The sequence below is a fragment of the Miniopterus natalensis genome, chromosome 2 (genome assembly GCF_054644295.1).
Source record: "Miniopterus natalensis isolate mMinNat1 chromosome 2, mMinNat1.hap1, whole genome shotgun sequence".
NCBI lineage: Eukaryota > Metazoa > Chordata > Mammalia > Chiroptera > Miniopteridae > Miniopterus > Miniopterus natalensis.
In genome coordinates this window covers 38,687,553-38,710,931 of record NC_142082.1, presented here as the reverse complement: position 1 = coordinate 38,710,931, position 23,379 = coordinate 38,687,553, and the positions used below count along the sequence as shown (strand labels likewise).

Genomic DNA, 23,379 nt, shown 5'->3' with positions numbered 1-23,379 from the left:
GGGGAAGGGGTCAACACACCATAGAAATCTCAAAATGACAAAGTCATTGTTCGGTGAAAGAGGCTGGAATGCTTTCTACACACTTTCTCTGACATCTCCACACAATGAAATGCAAGGGTCAGTGGTACTGAGACAAGTAAAGGCAGTTCCACTCTTTTGCTTCTATAAAAGCAAGTGACCCAACCTATTATACCCAAGTCTTAGGCTTGCTTTGTTCTCAATATCCAGATGCAGCAGCTTTTTCTTTGGCGTTCCCCCTCTGGAAAGAAATAACTGAGGACACCTCCTTCCCATTTTCTTTTTTCTTGGGCATTTTCACTTCATAAAGCTGCAGTCAATGTGTTTTGTGTGTGGTGAGGAGGGAATGACATGTTCCATGGTGGTCCCCATCACTGCTTGCATTGGTGGCTCAAGTAGCCTCAGGATTAGCCCTTTGTGTTCCATGAAAGAATATGAAAAGTCAGTTATTTAAGCTCAGTCAAGCTGTTGATTTTTTTTTTTTTTTTTTTTTGGATGAGGTTGTGTGAGGAAGAAAGGTTTTGCAATTCAGTTTTCCTCAATAAATTACGGCATTTTGCTGAGGGCAGCTGTGTGCGAGTTCACATGCTCAGAGCAGTCCCCAATTTTTTTTAAATGTTTTTTAAATGCCTAAATACAGCTTCCACATTTTAACCTTCATTTTCACTTGTTTTGCTAGTAGGAAGACTTCTTGGAAGTGATGATTTTAATGGCAAGAATTCTAGATAATTAAGACTCCTCGTTCAACGTTATCTGGGACCTTGGAAGTTTCAGAAATTGTATGGAAATTATAAATATTTAGTGCTCAATGGTCTGTTTTGGAAACAACTGATTTTTGATTCAGTGAGTCTACATGGGGAAATGTCCTTTAAAATCTTTAGATAATAAATCTAGAATCTCTGTGATGTAAACTCGTGCTGATATTTATGGATCATAAAGCTATCATATTAGGGACATCTTTGCCTTCACTAGTTTATTCCTTAATTTCTCCTGAAAACAGAAAGCATCACAGAATGAATCAGACCATCACAGACAGTCAGGTTTCCAATAAACCTGGGGGCCCTGGAATTGCACCCCCAACCCTTGGCAGAGTCAAAAGCCCAGCGAAGCCACAGTGAAGCCCAGCAAGGAGCAAGGTGGCCTGCTGCCCAATCCTGAGAGGCTGATGCAGATGCTGCCTGGAACCAGTAAGGGAAGAAGGAGGAAGTTGTCTCCCACAAAGACTTTTTCAGGTGACCACAAATAGGAGAGAAACCTAAATGCACCAAGGCCCTTTTCAGAAGCAAGGGCACTCAGGGGCAACCACCATGTGCCTGCAACACAAACCAGATTATCGGCCTTGCTGATTTTCAGTTCGGTCCACCAACTGGGAATAGTAACATCTTCGGAGAAGACAGACATACACACACATTCTTGTTTTCCCTTAAAATTACATGGTGAGCAGTCACTTACCTGCTTAAAGACCTTGGATGGGGCCCAACTGTATATAGGTTCAACTATAAATTCCTTAGATTAGTTTTTAAGACCCTGTAAAATGTAAACCCTGATTCATCTAGAGTCCTGCACAGACCATATTTTCCAGCATGTGGTTTACAATTTAAGATGGGCATCCAGTCACTTGATCTGAAAGGGTTATATCAACAATTAATTGGCCCCTTGAGAGTATACACTTCTCTCTACACACGTGCACACGCATATACATATAATATTACACTGACAAGCTCTGTTGTTCAAAATCAATTATATCAGAACTCTTATTCTCACTTCACAGAAAAGAAGGGTATTGCCTACAATATAAAATCTTGGAATTGGGAGTTTAGAGCCTTTATTGATAGTTTTTCAGAGTATTCAAATTTTAAACTGCAACTTGGCCATTCCATTTAATAAAATCATAAGGGGTACTTTTTCCATTAAAAAATGATAATTTATTTTATGCAATTTGCACATAATTTCTAATATAGAACAATTTAACTTTAGCATAGTTGTGTAACTTTCTATAAAGAATGTACTTCCAAATAGTATTAGTGCAATGTAGAATCATCCACTGTTCGTAAAGTTTTAATGTAAAGTTATACTAGTATTTTTAAACAAAACCTCCAAAAATGTGCATTTGCTTTCATCACAGCTAACTTTCCTTCCCCATTCACACAGTATTTACTACAGAGCCATACGTCATGCCCCAAGCAAATGTGCAGCAAACTATGTGTAAATATAGTCCTCTACTTTCTGAGCGTTCTGATGCTCATACCCCACAAAAAGTCACAATTTCTCTGCTACTAGGGTTTGAGACCAGGCTTATCACAGAGCCAAAGAAGGAAGTTCTTGAAAATAGTAGCTCTTGGACTAAATTTTACTAATCAGCAAAATTTTCCAAAAGCATTTTTGGAGAAATGAAAAGTAGGTTTGCACACAATGAAGTCTACAGCCAGAAAAAAATAAAAGGCTAGTACCACAATTTCAAAAAGATTTGTATCTCAAATACCATGGGGTCATACTTAATGAGCACTTCTATGGGTCTTGCTGGGGAAGAGGTATAGACATTAGATGACCAATAATTTAAATATTATTAGAGATTCTTTCTGAGACCTCCCTCAATGAGAGCACTCTCATTATGTGATCAAAAACCGGAAAGGAGCAGTTTGCTTCTCCCTCATGTGTATAATGAGTGAAACTCAAAACAGTAAAAATAAAAGTCTCCAGTTTATCACTCACTAGCTGTGTAATCCTAGACAAATTATGTAATTTCTCTGGGCCTCGTTTCCCTCATCTGTGAAACCAGCATGATAACGGTATGGAACTCATGGGGTTGCTGGGAAGATGAAATGAGAGATTATACAAATAAAGGAGTTAAAAAAATGAGCCTTGACACCCAGGATGCAAGCACAAAATGCTAGCTAGGGTTACTGTTACATGTGGGTAATTTGGACTATGAGACTTTAACCTTCTGCACTGACTTAAGAATTCCTAGGTCAGAGCAATTCCACTGTGTTTAGAAAGTCAAGATATCTAAAGAGAAAAACTGAGTAAATTCAGCTTTGTGAAAAAATCCTACATCACCCTTATTTTCATATTACCACAGCCAGGTACAGCCTGGTGCTTGGGAGCCACTGCCCTAAAAAGAACAGGTTGTTGGAGAATAAGACACCCACCCTGACTGCAGAGAACCATTCCCCATCTGCGTACTGAACAGTCTGCATGACCTCAACGACAAAAAGCTAAGTCCTGATCTGCCTCGGCTTTCAAAGCTGTGTTATGGGGAAGAGGAGACCAAGAAAACAGTTCCAGTCTTTCCTTCAAGGGATTATGCACATAATGGCGATGTAAGACACTTAAAAATTCTTTATAAACAACCCTATGAGAAGTATCAACCATGTATTACATATTTCTTCAATCTAAAACATGAACATGATGTTTTTCTTATTAAAAATTATAGTGTTTTCCCATTGCACCCAGGCTAGAGCCCAAACCCCTTAACATTGGTCTGGGTAGCCTACGGGGTCCAGTCCTGTCTCCATCTCAAGCCCCCTCCTCCTCCTCTCCAGCTGGCTCTCTCTCTCCCCGGGAACATGCTACTTTGTTCCCATCTTGAACCCTAGCACCTATTCCTACTCCTAAGACTGCTCCCCAGCACCCGCTACCCACTGCCCCCAAATCTCTCTTGCTGTTTCCTTCTTATTTCTTAGAATCAAATGTCACCTGTTCCCTGACCACCACGTTTGCAGCAGTCCCCACAGTCACTGCAAACACTTGTCTTTTTCCCTTGTGCACTAGCAGTCTATCGGAATGATGACATAAATTTACCTGTTTACTATCTGTTTTCTGCACCGGAATGCAGATTCCTAGAAGCCAGTACCCAGTTCACTGCTCTACACACCACGTCCTAGAAAAGTGCCTGGCACACAGGAAGTGCTCACTAAACACACTGACTGACCGACCGACCGACCGACCGACCGATGGGCTGGCTGTAAGTGAGGCTGAAATGAAATATGCTCAGCACAGAAAGAGGCCCATTGTTAGAGGATCCTTCTTTTTTTGTAGGGCATAGAGCTTGTTTTATTGTAGAATAGAGTGACTAAAAAAAAGCTTCAGTAATGGGGAAGAGACTTGCTGGTCCAGATCCACTGAGGAGGGGCAAAGGACACACACACACACACACACACACATACACACGAGCACATCAATAGTCAGTCTAGCAGGCAAGTAGTTTCTTCCCAGGAGTTGTAGAGAGGTTAAAGGGCTAGGAAATATGAATTTTACTCTCTAGGCCTGGGCTCCTTTGTAACATAAACCACCGCAAACGAAGCAAAACAAATCTACGGAGACGTAGATTCTAAGGCGGTGCTGCACTGTGAGAAAAGGCTGTGAGGCCCTGCTAGGTGTTAGGGGACTGCTCCGCCACCAGTCTCAGGGGAAGGAGGAATCTGATGATCTCTTGAAGGGTCTCACCCATCTATGACATATTAGCCTCTGGTTCAGGGAAGTTAAGTTCCAAAATAAGCAAATATACAGGCATCTGACAGCAAAGAGCAAAGGTATCTGCTGATCTCAGAGGATTATGGGCAGGTTAGTCTGTGTGGCACAGTATGCAAAGGCAGAGGAGACAAAGAACTAATAGAAGGTGGGCCTTATCACTGTAAAATGTTAAATACATTATCTGAGATCTCATTTAAGGGAATGGGAAAGAATAAGCTGAGGAAAAGTATATGAAATAAACACTTCAGAAGTATAACAAAAATTAAAATTAAAATGATCAGGTATCTTTTAAGATTTATTGAATATAACAAGAAAAAGAATCATGAAATATGAGTTTGAGCACACTTGGCATTAACTATATATCCTGTTAAACAAAACTGAACAGCTCCCTTCAAGCTCCTCCCCCTTCCCATCCCCACTCTCAGCTGATGACAGAGAGAAGAGAGTGAATCCCAAGTGGAAACTTGGCATCCGCTATGAACTTTTCCTCTCATCTTGCGGTCACAGGTCACTTCCTAGAGGGTTACCATCCTCCTGGACCAGGCTCCCTAACTGCGTCTAGCCCTGACCCCCAGGACTTACTCTGTGGCACTCTAGCATTCTAAACTCAACAAGGAATTAATTTCTGGATGGTGCTCGCCCCTTGAGAGGCTTGGAGGGGATCCATGACAGGAAGGCTTCATGTCTTACTGACCACTGTGCCTCAGGACCTCAACTCTAATCCTTGTTTATCGAAGGGAGGGCTGGGAGACAGGGATAAGCCACCTACCACCACCATCATACACATAAACTACGAAACCCAAACGACCCAGCAACGCCTCCCCAGACCCTACATCCCACATGGGCCTGACCTCTCCGAGTCAAACTCCTTCAAAGATAGTCTGCCCTTATCTCAGCTTCCTCCACTCCTCTTTGTTTTCAGCCTTTGCAATCTGTCCTTCTATCCTAAACCTGCTCTGGCTGGATCCTAGACACCGCCAATCGCCAAATCCAATCAACAACTTTCTGCTTACCACCTCCTTTGCTTTAGCACACCTGTCCTCCTTTGGTTCCCCCCATACTGATCTTCCGCCTCTCTTCCTTGCTGGTCATTCTTTGTTTCCTCTGCTCAGCCCCTCTCTCTCTGTTTTCCCTGTAAATATTGAGACTCCCATAAAGTTCTACTCCTGACCCCTAAAAATGCTTCACTCTCTCTGGGCAATCCTATCCATCCTCATAGGTTCACCTACTACCCTCTCAGTGAACAATACGCAGGCTCTTCTCTCATCCCAGGTCATTCTTCAACACCAGACCCGTACTTCCAACTACCTACAGGGGGCCCTCCACCTGGAGGTCCCCTAACTTCCTCACAGTAACTAAATGGCAGAGCTGGGCTTGGAAATCAGATGTGTCTCATGCTAAAGCCCTACCCATTCTCCTACTCAGTGTTCCCTCCTATTTTAACTTATCACACAGCATCATAATTACTGACTTTCTGCCTCTCCCAGGAGTGTGCCTCAGGAGAGACCGGAATTAAACTTCATTCAACTCCACCCCCCCAAGCCCAGCACGGTGCCTAATATAAGAGACAATAAATGCTTGTCGGGTGAATGAAGGTAAAGGCTCCATCTCTTTCACCCCTACATCCCAGCACATAATAAGAGTTGAATAAACAATTGGTAGAAAACACAAAAAGGAAAGTGTTATAGAAATGAGAAGTACTGAATTACAAATCCGCATATCATAGATATATAACCGAAATATCAACAGACAGGTGAAGGCCTGGGGTGGAAATGGGTGGAGGGCACAGGGAGGAAAATGGGAGACATCTGTAATATTCTCACCAATAAAATTAAAAAACAAACAAAAGAAATATTGTTTTCCTTTTGGGAAAAATGTCAAGATTTCCCATTGTATTGTCTAGTTGCAAATATATTCACAAAACAACACCTGCCCATCAAATATTACAAATATACCTGCATTATTAAAATTATTAATCAGGAAATTAATTTTAATTAATAAAACTAAATTTAAAACAAATATTACATATGCATGGCACATTTATTAAATTAAATCAATCACTGTTTTTTAAAAACCAAAGAATGGATTTATGCTGCTGTATTTTGTGCTATGGTGGTAAATCAAACACCTAAAAATGCAAATTTTAATTACTGCCTATATGTTTTTGTTTGTTTGTTTACTCAACTACACTGTGGTTGGAAGGCCAAAGTCCTAGTCAAAGAATTCCCCGTCTGCATTATCTCATGGCTGAGTTCTAGCTATACTATCTATATACTATTTGTATTTTAATCCCTATTTTCATAAAGATACTAAGTTTTAACGTGCGAAGAACTATGTATGTTTTAGCTTAAATGACTTGATTTTAAAAAAAATAATACTCAAAGCTGTTATGATTTTTGAAAACGCAAACAAACAAAACATGTTTGAACAACACTTTGATAAGGCAGATGTGTACTGCCAGCTATCAGCTAACTTATCTGATAAGCCCAGGGCAACCCTGAGGTAACCTGCAGACTGTTGTTATTTTGTATTGTATAAATTATTTCTTTCCTATGATATATTCAAAAACTTCCCTACCCTTCCAAAATGCTTTGTAGGTCAAAAATTGTTTTTCTTCATTCACCACATCTGTATCAATGCAGCTGCAAAACCCCACACATTAACTCCACTGTTCTTGCAGCTTCCTCACTGAACACAGGATAAGAGTAAATGATACCAGTTTTCAAAATAAGCTGTGATATAAATAAATAACTATCCCAAACAAAACAAAACAAAACAAAAGATAAACAAAACCCATGAGAGCCACACAAATGGGAATCTTTTGTTGAAGTCCAAGGGGCGAAGTTAGGTTAATATAACCTTTATCTGACCACCACCTCTGCTCACATGTGAAAGAGAATTTTCTTACCTCAGTCATTCTGTCTGTGGAGTAATAAAATCGTTTGCTGATGTGTGACTTGCTCCTACAGAGTACACCAACTCCAGCGATCATGGAGCAAATTGGAGGGTTGTGTCTCTCTCCACAATTCCTCGGCATTAGAAGTTCTAAACACAATGCTGTTCTAATCCAGTGGTCCACACTTCTGAACTCTTACTTACAAAACCACAAAAAGCACCAGTCTTACGGAAAAAGGAATAGAGTGTGTGCTCTGGATTAAAAAGTCCACAAGGGTAGGTGCAATTACATTAGTTCTGTATCTATCTGATTCTAATTCCCCAGAAAAGCATGAGCCTATGCATAGCTTTAGGAAGAAAAAAACCATTCAACAGGACAGCTGTAGTTTGAACATTCTGATAAGTAGAGAGATTAACTCCCTATACATGAAGGTATCCAAGCTCTGGATTTCGGTTTGCTTCCTATTTATTGCTATAAATCCTGCCACACTCTTTCTGGCTTAAGTGCTAGATACATAGCTAGGTAAGGATCACTTCCTGTGCAAGAGAACACCAAGGGTAACTTCTTCACAAGGGAACAATCTCCAGCTGTTTTTATTTCATTTATATATTTATTTATTTATTATTTTTAAATATATCTTTATTGATTTCAGAAAGTGGAAGGGACGGGAGAGAGAGATAGAAACATCAATGAAAGAGAGTCATTAATGGGCTGCCTCCTGCACGCCCCCAACTGGGGATCGAGCCCGCAACCTGGGCATGTGCCCTGACCGGGAATTGAACCACAATCTCCTGGACCCTAGGTTGATGCTCAACAGCTGAGCCACACCCAGGCAGGGTTTTTGTTTGTTTGTTTTAAAAATCTCAGCTGTTTTTAAACTCAATCGTCTCAATTAACTCAGCTGCTAGGTTAGGTTTAGGACTCACATTCTGTGATCTTCTCTGAGCAGAGGAGGAGCTGCTGGTCATGAGGATGGTTACCCAACTTATCTAATAAGAAACATTAAAATTGAAGGCCTCCTGATGTCAGCAGCAGGTTTTGCCAATGACATTGAAAGGCAGACAGGCAATTTTCTACTCTCCCAGTTCTGAAAGGGGCTAACAAAACTCTTTAGAAGGGATGATGAGCTGGACAAGAGCCCTAAAGTCATTTCCACTTGAGTCCCATGCAATTGGGAGGGTGCTGGTGTTCATGCCTGCATGTTTTACCTGACAAGGACTTCAACTTTTAAAATTTATTAGAGGATTGAGTCAAAGTAGATCAAATGTCCTTTAAAACACTATCACACCCTCTCCCCCCAAAACCCCAAACTAGATTACCTTCTGAATCACAGCCATGAGGTGAGTCAAACTGATTGTCATTTTGACCTTGCTTTGCTTTAATCAGGAGCCTATTTAGAAATGTAACGCGCAACACTCTTCATTCGGCTCAGCTAGCAGAGCTAATAGGCTTCTAATTAATTTCCAGAAGATGGCTGTTATAACTAACAGGTTTTAAACATTTGGTTGATTGGGGAAAATGAATTGAATATAATGTATTTGATTTGGAAAATTAGTTTTCATTCTATGTGCTTACCATAATAGTGTTTATTTTAAGTTTACATGATTCCATTAAGAGTCCCAGAACACCACCGGGCTGTTTCTGTCCTCACAGAGTCCTATCCAACTTTAAAAAAACAAAAAAATCCATTTACATTTTGATTTCTGTTGGCCTTTATTTGAGGGTAGGTCAGATTCATTTTTGTGGCCTTAATAAAAATCTTCGCTTGCTAATAAAGCAACAGGCCCAAATACTTCAAAATGATCCCTGTGATACCTCAGTAAAAGGTCCACTCATTGAATGCAAATCCTCTGGAGAAAGGCCTGTGCACAAAGTAAGATGAACCAGTTACTGCACTGTTTATGCAGGTTCACTTGATTCCTCCTGACAACCATTTAAACAATGAATGTTGGGAAATGTCCCTCAAAGAATCAACAACAATAGCAAGGATCAGAGCTTTTATATTTAGCTAATACTATTTTTAAAAGAAGAAAATATTTCTTCCTGAAGGGATTATGGGAAGCCTTATTAAAGACACCTGCAAACAAAACCAGTGACAACAGATCTTTATCATAATTGATAACTGAGTTATCCTTTATACAAAGCTCCTTTCTTGGAGGCAATGACATGGAGATTTACCTTTGCTATTAGATTCACGACATCAGCTAATTGGGACGACTGGTATTCAACAATGATATGATTCACCAAGATTAAGTGAGCGAATAATTTTAAAAAATCCTTGTCTCTCAGGTTAAAGAAAAGCACAGTGAAACTAGAATTTTCTCTCTGCAGGCTGAGAATGTCTTATACTGAAATCAGGTAGCATCTATTCCTGTGTATGACATATTTTAGCTAACTATTATGTGCTAAGCCTGGGTCAGCCAGCTTTGGAAACTCAACCTTGGCCTAGTGTTACAGTGGCAAAGAAAAGGAACCTTTCATACAATCTTCTCAAAGTAATTAACAATCACATCAAAACGTGGCCCCGTTTTGGTGGAAGATTGCTTCTTGGGGATATATTACATAGCTAACCTCAGCAGGACACATTTATAAAGTAAGTATGCAGAAGAGAGGGAAAAAAATCAGACACCTCTGTTTGCAATAAAGTCCTCTGCCTGAGTCTCAGCTTGCTTCCTGCTGGTAAACAGTAGATGCCCCTGCCCATGGGCAGTGCTGTTTGAAGTCAGACAGTCATTGCTGCATTTCTGTGTGACTAACAGGAATGCTTGAAATCATCTCAGGCCTACTACTCATTTTCCTGACATAGCTGATTTTTTAAATTAAGTAATTCTGGCTCCTTTTATAACAGTGGCTCCAGAAGAGACAAGAAGGAGAGGGGACTATCAGGATCAAGCCATAACTGCATACCCCAACTGTGGCACTTCTACTTCCCGGCCTTCAAACCGGTTCATGATTAGACTACTGTACACTGGCACTTAGGGAAAGTGAAAAAGATTCACAAGTATGAGCAACAGCAGCCACGATTTTAGAGTACGTGCTGCCTCTGATTAATGCATTTCATTTCCAAAATAAACACTTGGAAATGAAGAAGAAAGTCCCCCAGCTTGAATCATTGAAAAGGAGGCAGAATGAGACAACAGAAAAAACATCCCACATGAGCAACAGCACTGAAAGAGGAGATGAGAGATGAGACGACCCAACATTATTCTTTAAAACCTCAAGTTCACAGACAAAGCAAATGTTTTACAGAAGGTATTTCTGTGGGATTGTTGGTTTTCCTTAAAAAAGACACCTTAAGACTTAGAGCAATCTACGTGTGAAAGAGAAGCTGCCTAGAAAAACAAAAAAGACATTTTCTGAGATGACTTTGATCCTGTACTCAAATTATTGGCTTAATCGGACTTGCCTTTAAAGGCTTTGCATCTGCAATAACTGCTCTCTACTGCCCTTGTTTAACAAAGTATTATTTTCACTTTATTCTTACTAATCTTTTCTTTGTAAGTAACCACACCTGGTTTTATCCACACAAAAAAAACAAAACGGTGCAGTAAATATTTTTCCTTTGTGGTAATACAATGCATAATTTAGTTAATCTAGGCTATCTTTCCGTGAGAGGTGATTGTTTCTATATTATGAAATGTGCTCATAGTGAAGTGAACCTGGCGCCAGATACCTGGAAGGCAGATGGAGAACCACTTACCAAGCATGTAGCTGCTTTGAACCAACCTCGGCATGACTGTGTAGCCACTCCTACACACGGGGCATTACTCATGTTAACTTAGCCTCCAAATCATCGCCACACCTTTCTTTGACAAACATGGCCTTTTATTAAGATAACATGACACATCTCCAGGCTGAAAGGCCCACCCTTAGCCCCTATGAGAAGGCCTTGAAAAATTAGGAATTTCTTTTTTGTATCTGAGAACTTGACATTACTGTTACGTTACCTGGATGAAATCTAGAAATGTCAGGGGCAGCAAGTCATCCATATGTCCAATGTCTTTGGAGAAACGATTTAAAATTCTTCCTGAAAGAACAGAATATGAGAAATTACTCACTTCCCCTAATAGGCCCTTTAAGAGAAACAATTCACAAAGAAATCAAAACAATATTTTAAATGCATATGTATTTAATACATTACACATGAAATAAGCCAATGTCAGTGGTAAAAATAAAAGGAAATAGGGTGATACCGAAAGAGAAACAAAAATACCACCAAAGGGCAGTGGGCAGGGAGCTGAAATTTGGCCCTGATTTTTAAAAGACTGGAGGAAAAAAAATCCTGTGACAGTATTTGTAAATACTGGTGGATTTGAGAAAGTTTTCTCCTTTTAGATCCCACCTAAAACTTCAATCCAAGTGCTAAGTAGGTAAATAAACAATTGCAAAATACATAGATTAGTCCTAATTGTTACATTAATTTTGCTTCAGTTATCAGAATTAATTTTACTAAGTGGCACTTTTAAAATAAATGTAATTATAACCTCTATCTCCCTCCCACCCCCCAAGATGGTTCACAGCACCTCACGTTTTGGGGTAATTTGGAATCCTGCCATTTTCAAGTTGTGAGTCTATTTCTGGGGTAATAGGTCGTTATTTTCAGAAGTGAACCGAGTGTGACAAATACAGATTTACTCCTAAAACATCCAAGAAAACAAGAGGCATATAGGCAGAAAAACAAAAATATTATGTAATGATCAAAGAGCATTTCTTCTCACTTATTTTATTTCCCCTCTTAGAATCCAAGAAAACAGTACATGCTAAAGGCTTCAGAATCAGATCAGAACTAATTTCTAATATCGAGTCTTTTCAACGATTCAACTCAAAAAAACTGAAGCCCACACACACACACACACACACACACACACACACACGCACGGCCTATTTTGGCGTAGGCAACTCCTGCCGAATGTTTATATAGGCCCTGAACTTCTGTAATTGATGCTTCAAGGAACCAGACTGTAGGTGAGATAGATGCGGGGTCTCTACGAGCTCTTCCCAGCGCTTGTTAGAGGTGACTTTCCCAAGGTCGTTCATGTCAAGCCACAACTGGACCATGAGAGGCAGGAGGCTGGGAGCTGAGCTTCCACTGCCGGAGAAATGCTGCCTCTGCAGTCCTCCCACAGGGCCCCTGGGCTGGGGCAGGAAGCACAGGGTGTGCCCAGGCGAGGAGCTGGAGCAACTGGAGGCTTTCACACTCGGCCAGGCCACGCCATTACAAGCCGGGCCTCAATTTTCCTGTCTCAGGCTTAGGAAACACAGATTCCAGAAACTTTCAGTGACACCTTTGGCAGCCCCAGTGACAACTTTTCTTTAGAGGGTAAATCTGAGGATTAAATGGGCTCATGGATGTGAAAGAACCCAGTCACAGTGCCAGGTACGTAAACAGGTGCTCAAAACAAAAAAACTCAAGGTGAGAACATTACTATTACTCAGGAGTTCTGCAGCATGTCACCTGGGGAAGTCTACTAGGTATCGTCAGATGGTCAACTGATCATGGCCTCGTGGCTATAAAGGTCTCCGAATTGAATCCTTATGATAAAGTCCCTTCACACACAGGCCATGCCTCTTCATCCAAATGGCACGTGGCCCCTGCTATACCCAGGGATGTAGAGAGAAGGGGGGGGCACTGTGAGCAGAGGGACCCAGTCCATTTTCAGACTGTCCTGTTAGACCTTTCTTACATTAAACCAAATCTTGCCTTCCTGGAACAGCCAACCTGTGCTGCTTACTCTGTCCCTATAACCACACAAAGTGGATCTAATTTCTCTTGACATGGCAGTCCTTCAAATACTTGAAGAAAGTTAATCATGTCCTTTCCATACTTCTCACAGTCAACCAGTCCTTGGTGCCTCAATTATCCCTCACAAGGCGTGGTGTCCCAGTTGGCCACTGCCTCCTGCCCAGACTCAGATGGCCCATCTCAGTTAATGCTTTGCACCCAGGATTAAAAATCAATACCCCAGGTACTGTTTGATCACCTCAGGGTAAAGTAGTAACACCATCTCCCTCTTCTGCACAGGATATAGCCAATCACAAAGCCAACAATCTCTGTAAATTGTGGTGGCCAGATCACTTTTTGGACACAAACACCAAGTCTGAAACAAGTCGATAATGTATTACGTATAATTTTAATTTTCCTCTATGCTGCTATTTTTCTATAATGACTATGTATTATTACTTGTATTTAAAAAAAAGCATAGAAAGGGGAAAGAAAGAATGATGGGAGGGGAGGGGAGGGGAGGGGAGGGGAGGGGAGGGGAGGGGAGGGGAGGGGAGGGGAGGGGAGGGGAGGGGAGGGGAGGGGAGGGGAGGGGAGGGGAGGGGAGGGGAGGGGAGGAATGGAGTGAAGGGAGGAGGGGAGGAGAGTAGCAAGGGGAGAGAGAGGAGGAAATGTACAGAAAGAGGGAAGGAGGGAGGGGGAGAGAAAGGGAGAGAGGTACCTCCCTTAAGTCCATACTATCAGAGAACCACTCAGGGTCCTCCTAACTGTTCTGGTTCACAGTGTTCTATCTTGTCCACAAGATAGAGTATCATAAAACATGTCATAGAAATTCTTGTCAAAATACAAACACATAAGTGATCATATTTTAAGAACTGATGCTATAAGCTGGAATCTGTCACCTCTAGAATCCTGACACCTCTCCCATATCCAAGATTCCTCAGTTTACTTATAAACTATAATCTAAAACTTGTAAGTTCCCATGTCTAGTTTAAGCCCTATTCTTTTTTCTTTCCTTTTTTTAAAAGGAGGTGTATGTAATATCAAAATATTGAGGTATATTTTACATCTCATAAAATTTGCCAATTTCAGGTGTACAATTCAATGAATTTTAGTAACCTAAGTAATACGACCATCACCAAAAAACCAGTTTTAAGACATGTTTATCCCCCCATAAGAGCCCCCATTCCATCTGAAGTAGAATCTCAACCCCCCCACCCCAAGCCTTAGGCAACCACTAATCTACTTGCTTTCTCTGTAAATTTGCCTTTTCAGGACATATCACACACATGGAATTGCACGATATGTGGTTTGTGTCTAGCTGCCTTCACTTAGCCTAACGTTTTTGAGGTTCACCCATGACATAACATATGTCAGTAGCTCCTTCCTTCTGAGCCCCATTCTTCAGCGTGAAGGTGGTCTTAGGTACCAGCAAAGCCAATCCCATATCAGGCCGCACCACATCTGATATTGAGAGTTAGGAACTCTTCAATACTGTGAACTTCTTTATATGTGCTCACATTTAGCCTCACCGATGGTTCTAGGTCCCAGCTATCTTGATAAAAATTGGCTGTTGGCTTGACAGCCATGCAGAGCCCGAAGACAGGACATCTGGGTATGAACTGGGCTCTGAGTCTGGGGGAGTGTGCAGGGCTGGGGTGGGGAGGACAAGTGAGAGAACCACTGTCCTGGTGACAGGTGGAATCTAACTCCAAGCAGCCTAACAGTCCCTTAAAGTAGGCAAACAGAAAGACCTGGACCTTCCAGGTCCAATGCTACGTGATGGGGAAAAACTGGTCCAAAGGAGAGGGTGTTAAGTGGAGACTGGAGGTGACCCTTGGGCTGAAAAGGATCTCTATGCACATGAGGGAGTCATTATGGGAGCGGAGCCAGTCTGGACCTCCTGCATCATTCTACACAAACTAATTCTGCTCATATCAGAGTTAAGAACAGGAGCAGGAGCAGTAGAAGTAGGCGAACTCAACATTTCCACCACCTTTGCAGTTAGAGTAGGTCATCAATATGGTGGCCACTAAAGAATGTCACGAAACAGAAGGAGTAGCAGGAATTAGGAAAAGATCACTAGAAAAGCCAGAGTCTTGTCTTCCTCTGGCACTTAGCGGCAACGGGCCTTTAGGCAACTCATCCAACCTCCACTGACACTCAAATCCCTTATCTCTAAAACGGAGATGATAATATTTGCCTAGACTGCTGCACAGGATAAGAGATTATGAGGATAAAAGATATGCTCATGAAGGCACCTTCTAAATTGTAAAAGCACGTGCACACAGTGTCATTCATATGATTACGGGATTTTAGAGCTTTAAGGGGTATGCAAGGTCACTAGGGCTAGTAATTTCCAAACTGTGTCTTGTGAAGATTTGAGATTTTTACAAAGGTGCCTCGAAGAATGAGGCAGAGGCAGAAATGGAAGCCAAGCAAGCCCAGCTCTAGACACCCCTCCCTTCTCCCTTACTGCCCATCCCTTCCCACGAGGCCCCTCCCAAACAGAGCCCATCTGGAGGTTCACACAGAGATGGCCTTTAAGGAAAGGGTTTTGCAGCTAACAGAAATGTTCAAATCCCTTTGTAGACTAAGCTCTTTGTGATAGAGATGAAGAGACAAGATCCAATCTTGCTCAGGGTGAAGCAATAATATTTCATAATTGGGTGGGTGCCACTGCCAAGCCATCCTGGGGCTTCCAACACAGCAGACAGAGAAGACCTGAGGAGCCGCACTTTTTAGGCCAACTTCCTTCAATACCCTTTGATGGCTCTTACATTTTTCTAAGGATAGAGCCATTGGCCACTTTTCTTTTTCTCGTTTTCCACCCAATCTTCCCTCATTTTCACTGCAGTGAACTCCTGTCTGTTTATGCATCCCAAGTCTTACCTACACTCCCAACCTGCCAGGGCTTCCTTGGGCACCTGGCTGTCCTACAGAATATCTTGAGCTCAACACATCTAAGCTGAACAGAATCCTTTGAAGTTGACCCACAACTACCCATGCCCAACTTCTCAACTTTGCCTTAGACCTCTGCCCAAACAGCCAGCAAGAAAACTTTTCAATCACTTTTGACTTATCTTCATGTCACATAATTATCAGCAGGTCTTTTTTTTTGTTTTTTTAAATATATCTTTATTGATTTCAGAGAGAGGGAGAGGGAGAGATATAGAAAATCAATGATGAGAGAGTCATTGATCAGCTGCCTCCTGCACGCCCCCCGCTGGGGATCGAGCCCACAACCCGGGCATGTGCCGTGACTGGGAATCGAACCACGATCTCCTGAATCCTAGGTCAATGCTCAACCGCTGAGCCACGCTGGCCGGGCTATCAGCAGGTCTTAACTTGTCATTTCAAATAATCTCACTTCTATCCTTATTCCTTTGTCAAATCAAATCTATCAAGTTTTTAAGGAAGAGTGAGGATAGAAGAGAAGGAAGAGGTACCTACCTAACCTCTCTTCCATCACTTCTGACCCTGTATCCTTGTTCTGACGGGGGCCTCCTGTCACTTCTATCACCAGCCAGGAGTGTCCTCAGTCCCTGCTCAGCTCTGTCTATCCAGATGCTCAGCCTTAGCCCTTTCTCCTCCGTGAAATGTTGGCTGACAAATGTTGGCTCCCAGGCATCTGCCACTCACTTGAACTTCTCTATCTTTACTAGACAGGCTTGGGATAACTGTGCTGCCCTCTCAGGAGCCCTGCACAGCCCTGGACCCAGCTAACTGGCCAATGGTGCCCAAGGGGAGCTAACCCACTGACTAGCTGCCAAGTCACTCAGATCTCCCCTCTCAAGAACTACGAGGCCATGAGAAAAGCAGCAAAGTGGAGCAGACGCATCATCCCAAGCAAAGGTGAGAGGCAAAGGAGCTTGGGTACATGCACAAGTCCTATGGCAGGGGCTCCAGCTCCAGTTCCCAGGAAAGTTAGCATTGCTTCAGCTCCAAGAATAGGAAATGAAGGCCAAGTTCACCCAGCTCCAGATATCCCACCCTTTCCCTTACTGCCCGTCCCCTCCTACCAGCCCCCTCTCAAAAAGGGCCCCCTATATCCATCTGGACTTCACATAGAGAGGACCTTTCAGTCAAGCCCTCTTCATTTGAACTAACATAGGTAGGTTCTGCCCCCAACAACCCAAAGCCTTGATCAGAACAATTACCATATGTCCAGCAATTGCTGAGTAAAAGTAGATGGAGAAATGGATTTTACAAAGTAAAATTTCCAAATTACTAATTATCCCTTTAAGTAATAAAACTCTATTTGTATTTTAATCATTTTGGCAGAAACTTTCTCGTGTGAATTACAGACTTTTGTTTCTTAAACAAAAGATAGAGCATAAATGCATCCTTTCTGCCCAGAACTAATATTTTGAGTATCAATAGTTTAACAGTTTTTAAACATGGCAATGTCATTTGGGGCTACTTGAGGTTACTTGAGATGCACTCCTATACCCCAAACACTATGGTTTTATATCACTGCACTTTCTGCTGACACATTTTCTGTTGCCTGGAGCCTGCCTTGAACCTCCAGTTTTACTTTTAGCGATGAGGACTGAGGAGACTCTGCAACCACGAAGGGCCTAAAGTAAGACTCAATATACTATCAGCAAAGACATAAGCAACTTTCATGTTTAAAGGCATAGTTTTTCTGACTTTAATAAGAGGCTGTTTCAGCTTGCTTCCTGATTCCCCCTGGAATCTGGGTATATCTCGGAATATATCACAGTATCATCTATTTTGTGGTTTAACTACTTTTCATGCATATTCATCTTGAATTTACATCTAGATTACACACCCTCTGTAAACATGGGCTGCATTTCATATACAATCTATAACAAAGTGCAAAGTGCCTTGGGTGAAGGGGCCTCAGACTGAATTTGCTAAATACCACGAACCCAGTGGCTTTCCAACTTTATTTTTAACATGGGGAGCCTGTGCAGATGGACTCTTACATAGAAACAAACAAATGTGTGAAATAAATATTTCAAAAGCAGCTCTTGCTGAAGACAGACTGAGAGACTTCGAATGCACTCAACGACCATCTTTCTATGTGTCGGGGGACAAAACTGGAAGGACTCATGTGATAATTAAAGATTCCACCAGTGCTTAGTCTTTGACTTACAAGCACGTCAGCAAACTTTCCAGGGCATTGGGGGCTCCTGAGTATCTGAATGGCATCAGACCAGAAACAGCCCAACACTCAAAAGAACAATGTTTCCCAAACTTTAATCTGTACAAAAATCTCCCAGGGATCTTCTTAAAATATTCTCAAGAACTCTGGGGCAGGGGTGGGGCCTGAAATTCTGTGCTTCTAACAGCTCCCCTGGTGGTGGTCATGCTGCTGGTGCAGGGACATCACTGAGCAACAAGGCAGAATCTGGAAATACCTGATGATGTTCCTTTAGTCTTAAGAACCTATCAGTTAACTTTGTCACATTTGTATGTGTAACTACTGCCCTTTTACATTCCTCCCCGCTTTTCTTTTTTGCTTCCAAGAGCTAAAGACCACTTGTCTCCTGTTTTGTTCACATAAATTAAATTAGAATATAGGGGTTATTAGGGCCGGGGGTTCTGTCCGTCTCATTCACTGCTGCTCCCCTAGTGCCTGGACTAACACCTAGTATACAGAAGGCACTAGAGCATATTCTGAATGAATAAATAGAACGAGCCCTTTCTGCTATAAATAACAATGGTTTGTTTTCAAATTTCAGCCTCTGTCTCCAATGCTTGATATTTCCTGCAGTCTTCTTTGGGCGGTTGTTTTCTGATCTGGGAAATTCATGTTGCAACACGAAGTGTCTGGTTTGTCAGACCTGTCGCTTTCCTTGTGTTGTTGTTGAACCGATTTATTTGTCTGCTCCTTCAAAGGGCACTGGAAGTTCCCAGTGCAGAATGAATTAGGGTACAGCCATTAACAGAAGCTGGTGCGGTGGCAGGGAAGCAGGCGTCTAACAGAGGGGAGAGTGGGGCGAGGGGACAGTAGTCCCTAGGTGCTGTCAAGGTGGCAGCTGACAGAGAAGGAAGCAAGGGATGGTGTGGGGCAGATGCAGATCACATGGAATTAGGGAGCTGGCACCAGGGCCAGGTTAAGAAGGATGGAAGGAAATGCAAGGCACCCATACTAATGTTATAGGTAACCAGATACTGAGGGAAAGTTCTGGCCTACCCATGGCCTAGGTTTGTAGAATTCCTCTAAAGCAAGAACTCCTCTGAGACATTAAAGGTCAATCCACATATGAGATGGCATTTGATGTCAATGAGAGTCTTCAAAGGGCACACCTTAACCCAAAGCAGTTTCTTAAGGCACTAAATTCAGTACCAGGCCTGAGAGGGTGAGCTGAGCCCTGTGCTAAGGAACAAACCCACGTGCCCACAGGCAGCCCCGAGAGGGCCCTTCTTCTTTGTCACGGCAGACGTGGGACAGATGTGCTACAGTTGTGGGTTTTCCTCTGGCTACCCCACCTACCTGTTTACACACTGGAGAAAGCCAGAACTGGTCCAGGGGCAGGTCTCGGACACGTCTCCTCCTCGAGCTGCAGGGGCAGCAATGTGATTGGGGGGGGGGGGAGTCACAGGTAGACTGACCTCAGGGACACACCGGTAGAGTGGTCCCAATGGTAGTGGTGGCAGGGGGACCCTAACATTGTGGGATTTTTTATCTCCTAGGAGTTAGGAATCAGGACAGTAGTAAGTCAGCAAGAGATGGTAGACTATCCTCTAGCAATGTGAAGGAATGCCTGTCAAGAATAATTATGCTGTGTTTTCAAAGTCTAGTGCCCTCTTGCCTTTTCACATAATTAAGACATGTTAAAAAGAGTAGTTTCAAGGTTTTATTACATAACAGGACAAATCATAGGAAATGAGTTTCAAAAAGACTCAGGTGCTCTTTCCTTGTCTAACGAGATCTTTCTCACTTTTCCCCACCTGGAAGATGCCGGATGGTACGTACTGCCCAGACAAGATGACTTGTAAAGCCCCACGTCTTCAAGACAGAGGGCAATCCCACAGTCCGTTTCCACATCCAGCTTCAAGGCTTCCTTACTCTAGGTCACGACACATTCTTACTTTGTATCTTTTCTTCCCACTCACCAATCAGGTAAAACATCTTTAACCCCCTGTCAGTGCCTGCTATTTAGATTTAGAATTTGACCTACCTTGTTTGCTGTATACTGGGGCATTTCATAATCTGATGTTGGTGGCCGACTAATAGGAGACATATAAGTGAATACAGTACATGCAGTGACACACAGTCGAACAGAATGCTGAGAGCATACACCTAGGGAGCACCAGACATGCATAAGGCGGGTGCTGATAAGATAGCTAGCCACAGCAACAGTGGGTGTCACCGGGCCGTGTGAGATGCAGGGTTAGGCGGGGGAAGCCTAACAAGTTCTCATGGAGGAAACAGTGCTTGAGAATTTGGAGAGAGGGCAGAGCATGAGTTGATGGAGAGTGGAGAGTTTGTCCAGGTGGGAGGAATGACATCTGTGAAGACTAAGAAGTGGGGAAGGACAAAAGGATGACAAATATTTGCCTAGCTGATGGAAAGAACATGACCTAAGGTGTGCTAAGATTGGAAAGGACTTGGGTGTGGAATGGGAGTGGAAAGGGGCCTCTGCTGAAAACTCTCTTTAGTCAGGAAAAGGTCTGATTTCCCTCTTTTGTCAGTGTCGCTTCAAAGCCACACTTGTAAGGAGAAGTACTGAGGAGGGGCCGAGCGGAGAGAGGACAGAGGCACATCCACACAAGGGCTCTACAGAAGACAGCCAAGGACCAATTCTCTCAGCCTCTGTGTGCCCAGACAGACCCACACAGCGACTCATCACCAGGCCTGCACGACACCCCGGAGATCTGGGCAGAACTTTTTCTCGTGGTTGTTTTGGTTCACGCTTGCTTGATTTCCAGAGCGCCCCCCCCCCCCCCCGCACCACCACCACAGCACCAATCATGCCAGAAACTGTGTTAAGTTCAGCATACACATCGTCTCAAAACTACAAGTGAGATACTGTCCCCATTTTCCAGAAGAGGCAGCTGAGGCTTAGTGATGGTAAGAAATTCACCTAGCATTATAGAGGTTGGAAAAGTTCATGCCCACACATTTAGAGCTACTTTCCCAGACACATCTAAAAACTCTATCAAGTATCAACTAACAAGAAGAGCCAATAAAGTTACAGGCAGGGCTGGTGTTAGCTGGTGTGAATGGCGACGGTCAAACCAGCTACTGACAGCCCAGGCCCCTTCCAATTGGCCAATGCCTGCTCCACTGGGTGCCAAATACTTTGACTGTCACTTCTGGTTAGAAGAGTTCCAGGAATTCCCTCTTGGCTAACCATAATTAAAGTAAAACACTTAAAGTAACTCCACCTCAAAATTAAATTACAGAAGTTACTGTAGGCTGAATGAAGACTAACAAGTGAACAAATGAATGAAAGAATGACTGAGGACATATGATCTATTGATTAGGAAAGTCAGGGGACTTGAGATCACCACATGCTGGGCCTTCGCCTGTGGTATGACCCAGGACAAGTCTAAGCACCTACTGTTAAGTATGGTGAGGGATGAGCCTTGAAGGAATGGATGCACCTCACAAATTGCCCCAGGAAACCACTTTACTTCAGCATAAATGCTATGCTACGGTGAGTGGTCATTATTTTACATTTCCTAAGCGTGGAAAAGAAAACAGTTGGGAAGCTACCCCTGGATCGAAATCATGCAGGAGTGTGGCTCATGGCTCACATGTGGTCAGGGATGTGCACACCGGGGGGCAACAGCGGGTGCGAGAATCTCTAGAAGGACAACTCTGATGAAAGCTATGGAGCGTTTCCACTGGAAAATGCCCACACACACAGTTTGCATACGATGTCAGGGGATTCCCTAAACCTTGAACCACCGGACGTGAAGTGGCCACAGGGTTAAATGGCCCAATTAGGAACCTCTGATTCTAAGAGAGCAGAAAACCACCGATCTCTTGACTTCTTGTACCACAGGAATGCACCACGTTGTCTCCAAGAAAATATGTTTTTCCTTGGCTGCCTTTCAAAGCTAAATACACAGTCTCTATGTCCTATCTCCAGAACCATGAGCACTAGGGGGTTAAAACATCAAGCAGTCTCACCTCGAAATGTGCTCAGAGATGGTGGCAGCAATGACTATTTCTAAAGCATTTGTCTAAGCAAAGAATTCCCACTCCCACAAAGGCAGGTATCAAACTCCGTAATTCAGAAAACCTTCCTTGGAAATCACCATTCGGCATGCAAAATCAACTCTTCCTACCTCCCATATACATACAAGCTACATATAATGCACAAAAATAGGACAGAAAAACATTTGGTGTGAGAACATGACTAAACTTGAAGACAATGGGCCCTCCCACTACCCACCCTATGTAAAGTAACTGAAGGTGTACTGGAGACAGATCAACCAACACCCAAATCTGATCGTCAGTTCTATCTCCAGCATATCATTTTAATATCTGGGAACCGCCAACAGATGTTACACAAAACTAGCTGGGCTGTGTTAAGTGTAAATGCGTGGACCTTTGTTGGGAGAGAAAAAAACACCATTAAAAAGGGAGGGGGAAATCATTTTCACCTACTGTGTTCTTTTAAAAATTCAGATAAAAGTTTTAAGAACTAGAAATATTGCTCTAAGTGTTATAATTCTACTTGTCTGGCCAGTTATAAAAGGTGTAGGATACATATTACCTCTTTGCCAAGCCATCATCTTTTTCTCACATGGAATTCTGGCCTATTCAAATACTCTCCAATCCTTTCCAGTTCAGCTTCTTCACACCACAGTATACTTCAGTCATCTAGTTTCTAAAACCAAAAGCCGGCTTTCCTCCCATCCTCTTTTTTTTTTCTTTTTAATCCTTACCTGAAGATATATTTTAATTGATTTGAGAGAGAGAGAGGGGGAGGGAGAAAGAGAAACATCGGTGTGAGAGAGAACCATTGGTTGCCTCCTGTATGCGCTCTAACCAGGGATCACACCCACCACCTTTTGGTGTATGGGACAACGCTCCAACCAACTGAGCCACCCGGCCAGGGCACATCCCCACTCTTTATGACTTTCTGCAGCAGCTCACACTTCTACTAACATCTTTTTGGAATATTCATGTATGCTGGTTTCTGGGATCTAATTATTTTTTCTTTTAATATCTGTCTCTTCCCATACTTGTATTTCAAGGTTGTAAACTCTCAGAACTCTCTTTCCCCAACAGTCATCTCACCCCTCCTCACATTGCTGGCTATTACGTGAGGACAGACAC

At 42.7% G+C, this 23,379-nt stretch overlaps 1 protein-coding gene across 1 annotated transcript in view; it reads right to left on the bottom strand.

Annotated features, from left to right (window-relative positions):
* Positions 1-23,379, bottom strand: part of ABCC4 (ATP binding cassette subfamily C member 4 (PEL blood group)) — a 227,153-nt gene that overhangs the window by 70,586 nt on the left and 133,188 nt on the right. Inside the window, exon 20 of the mRNA XM_087814273.1 lies at positions 11,335-11,414. Within this exon, the coding sequence (XP_087670399.1) occupies positions 11,335-11,414 (80 nt within the window). The remainder of the gene's footprint in view (positions 1-11,334; positions 11,415-23,379) is intronic.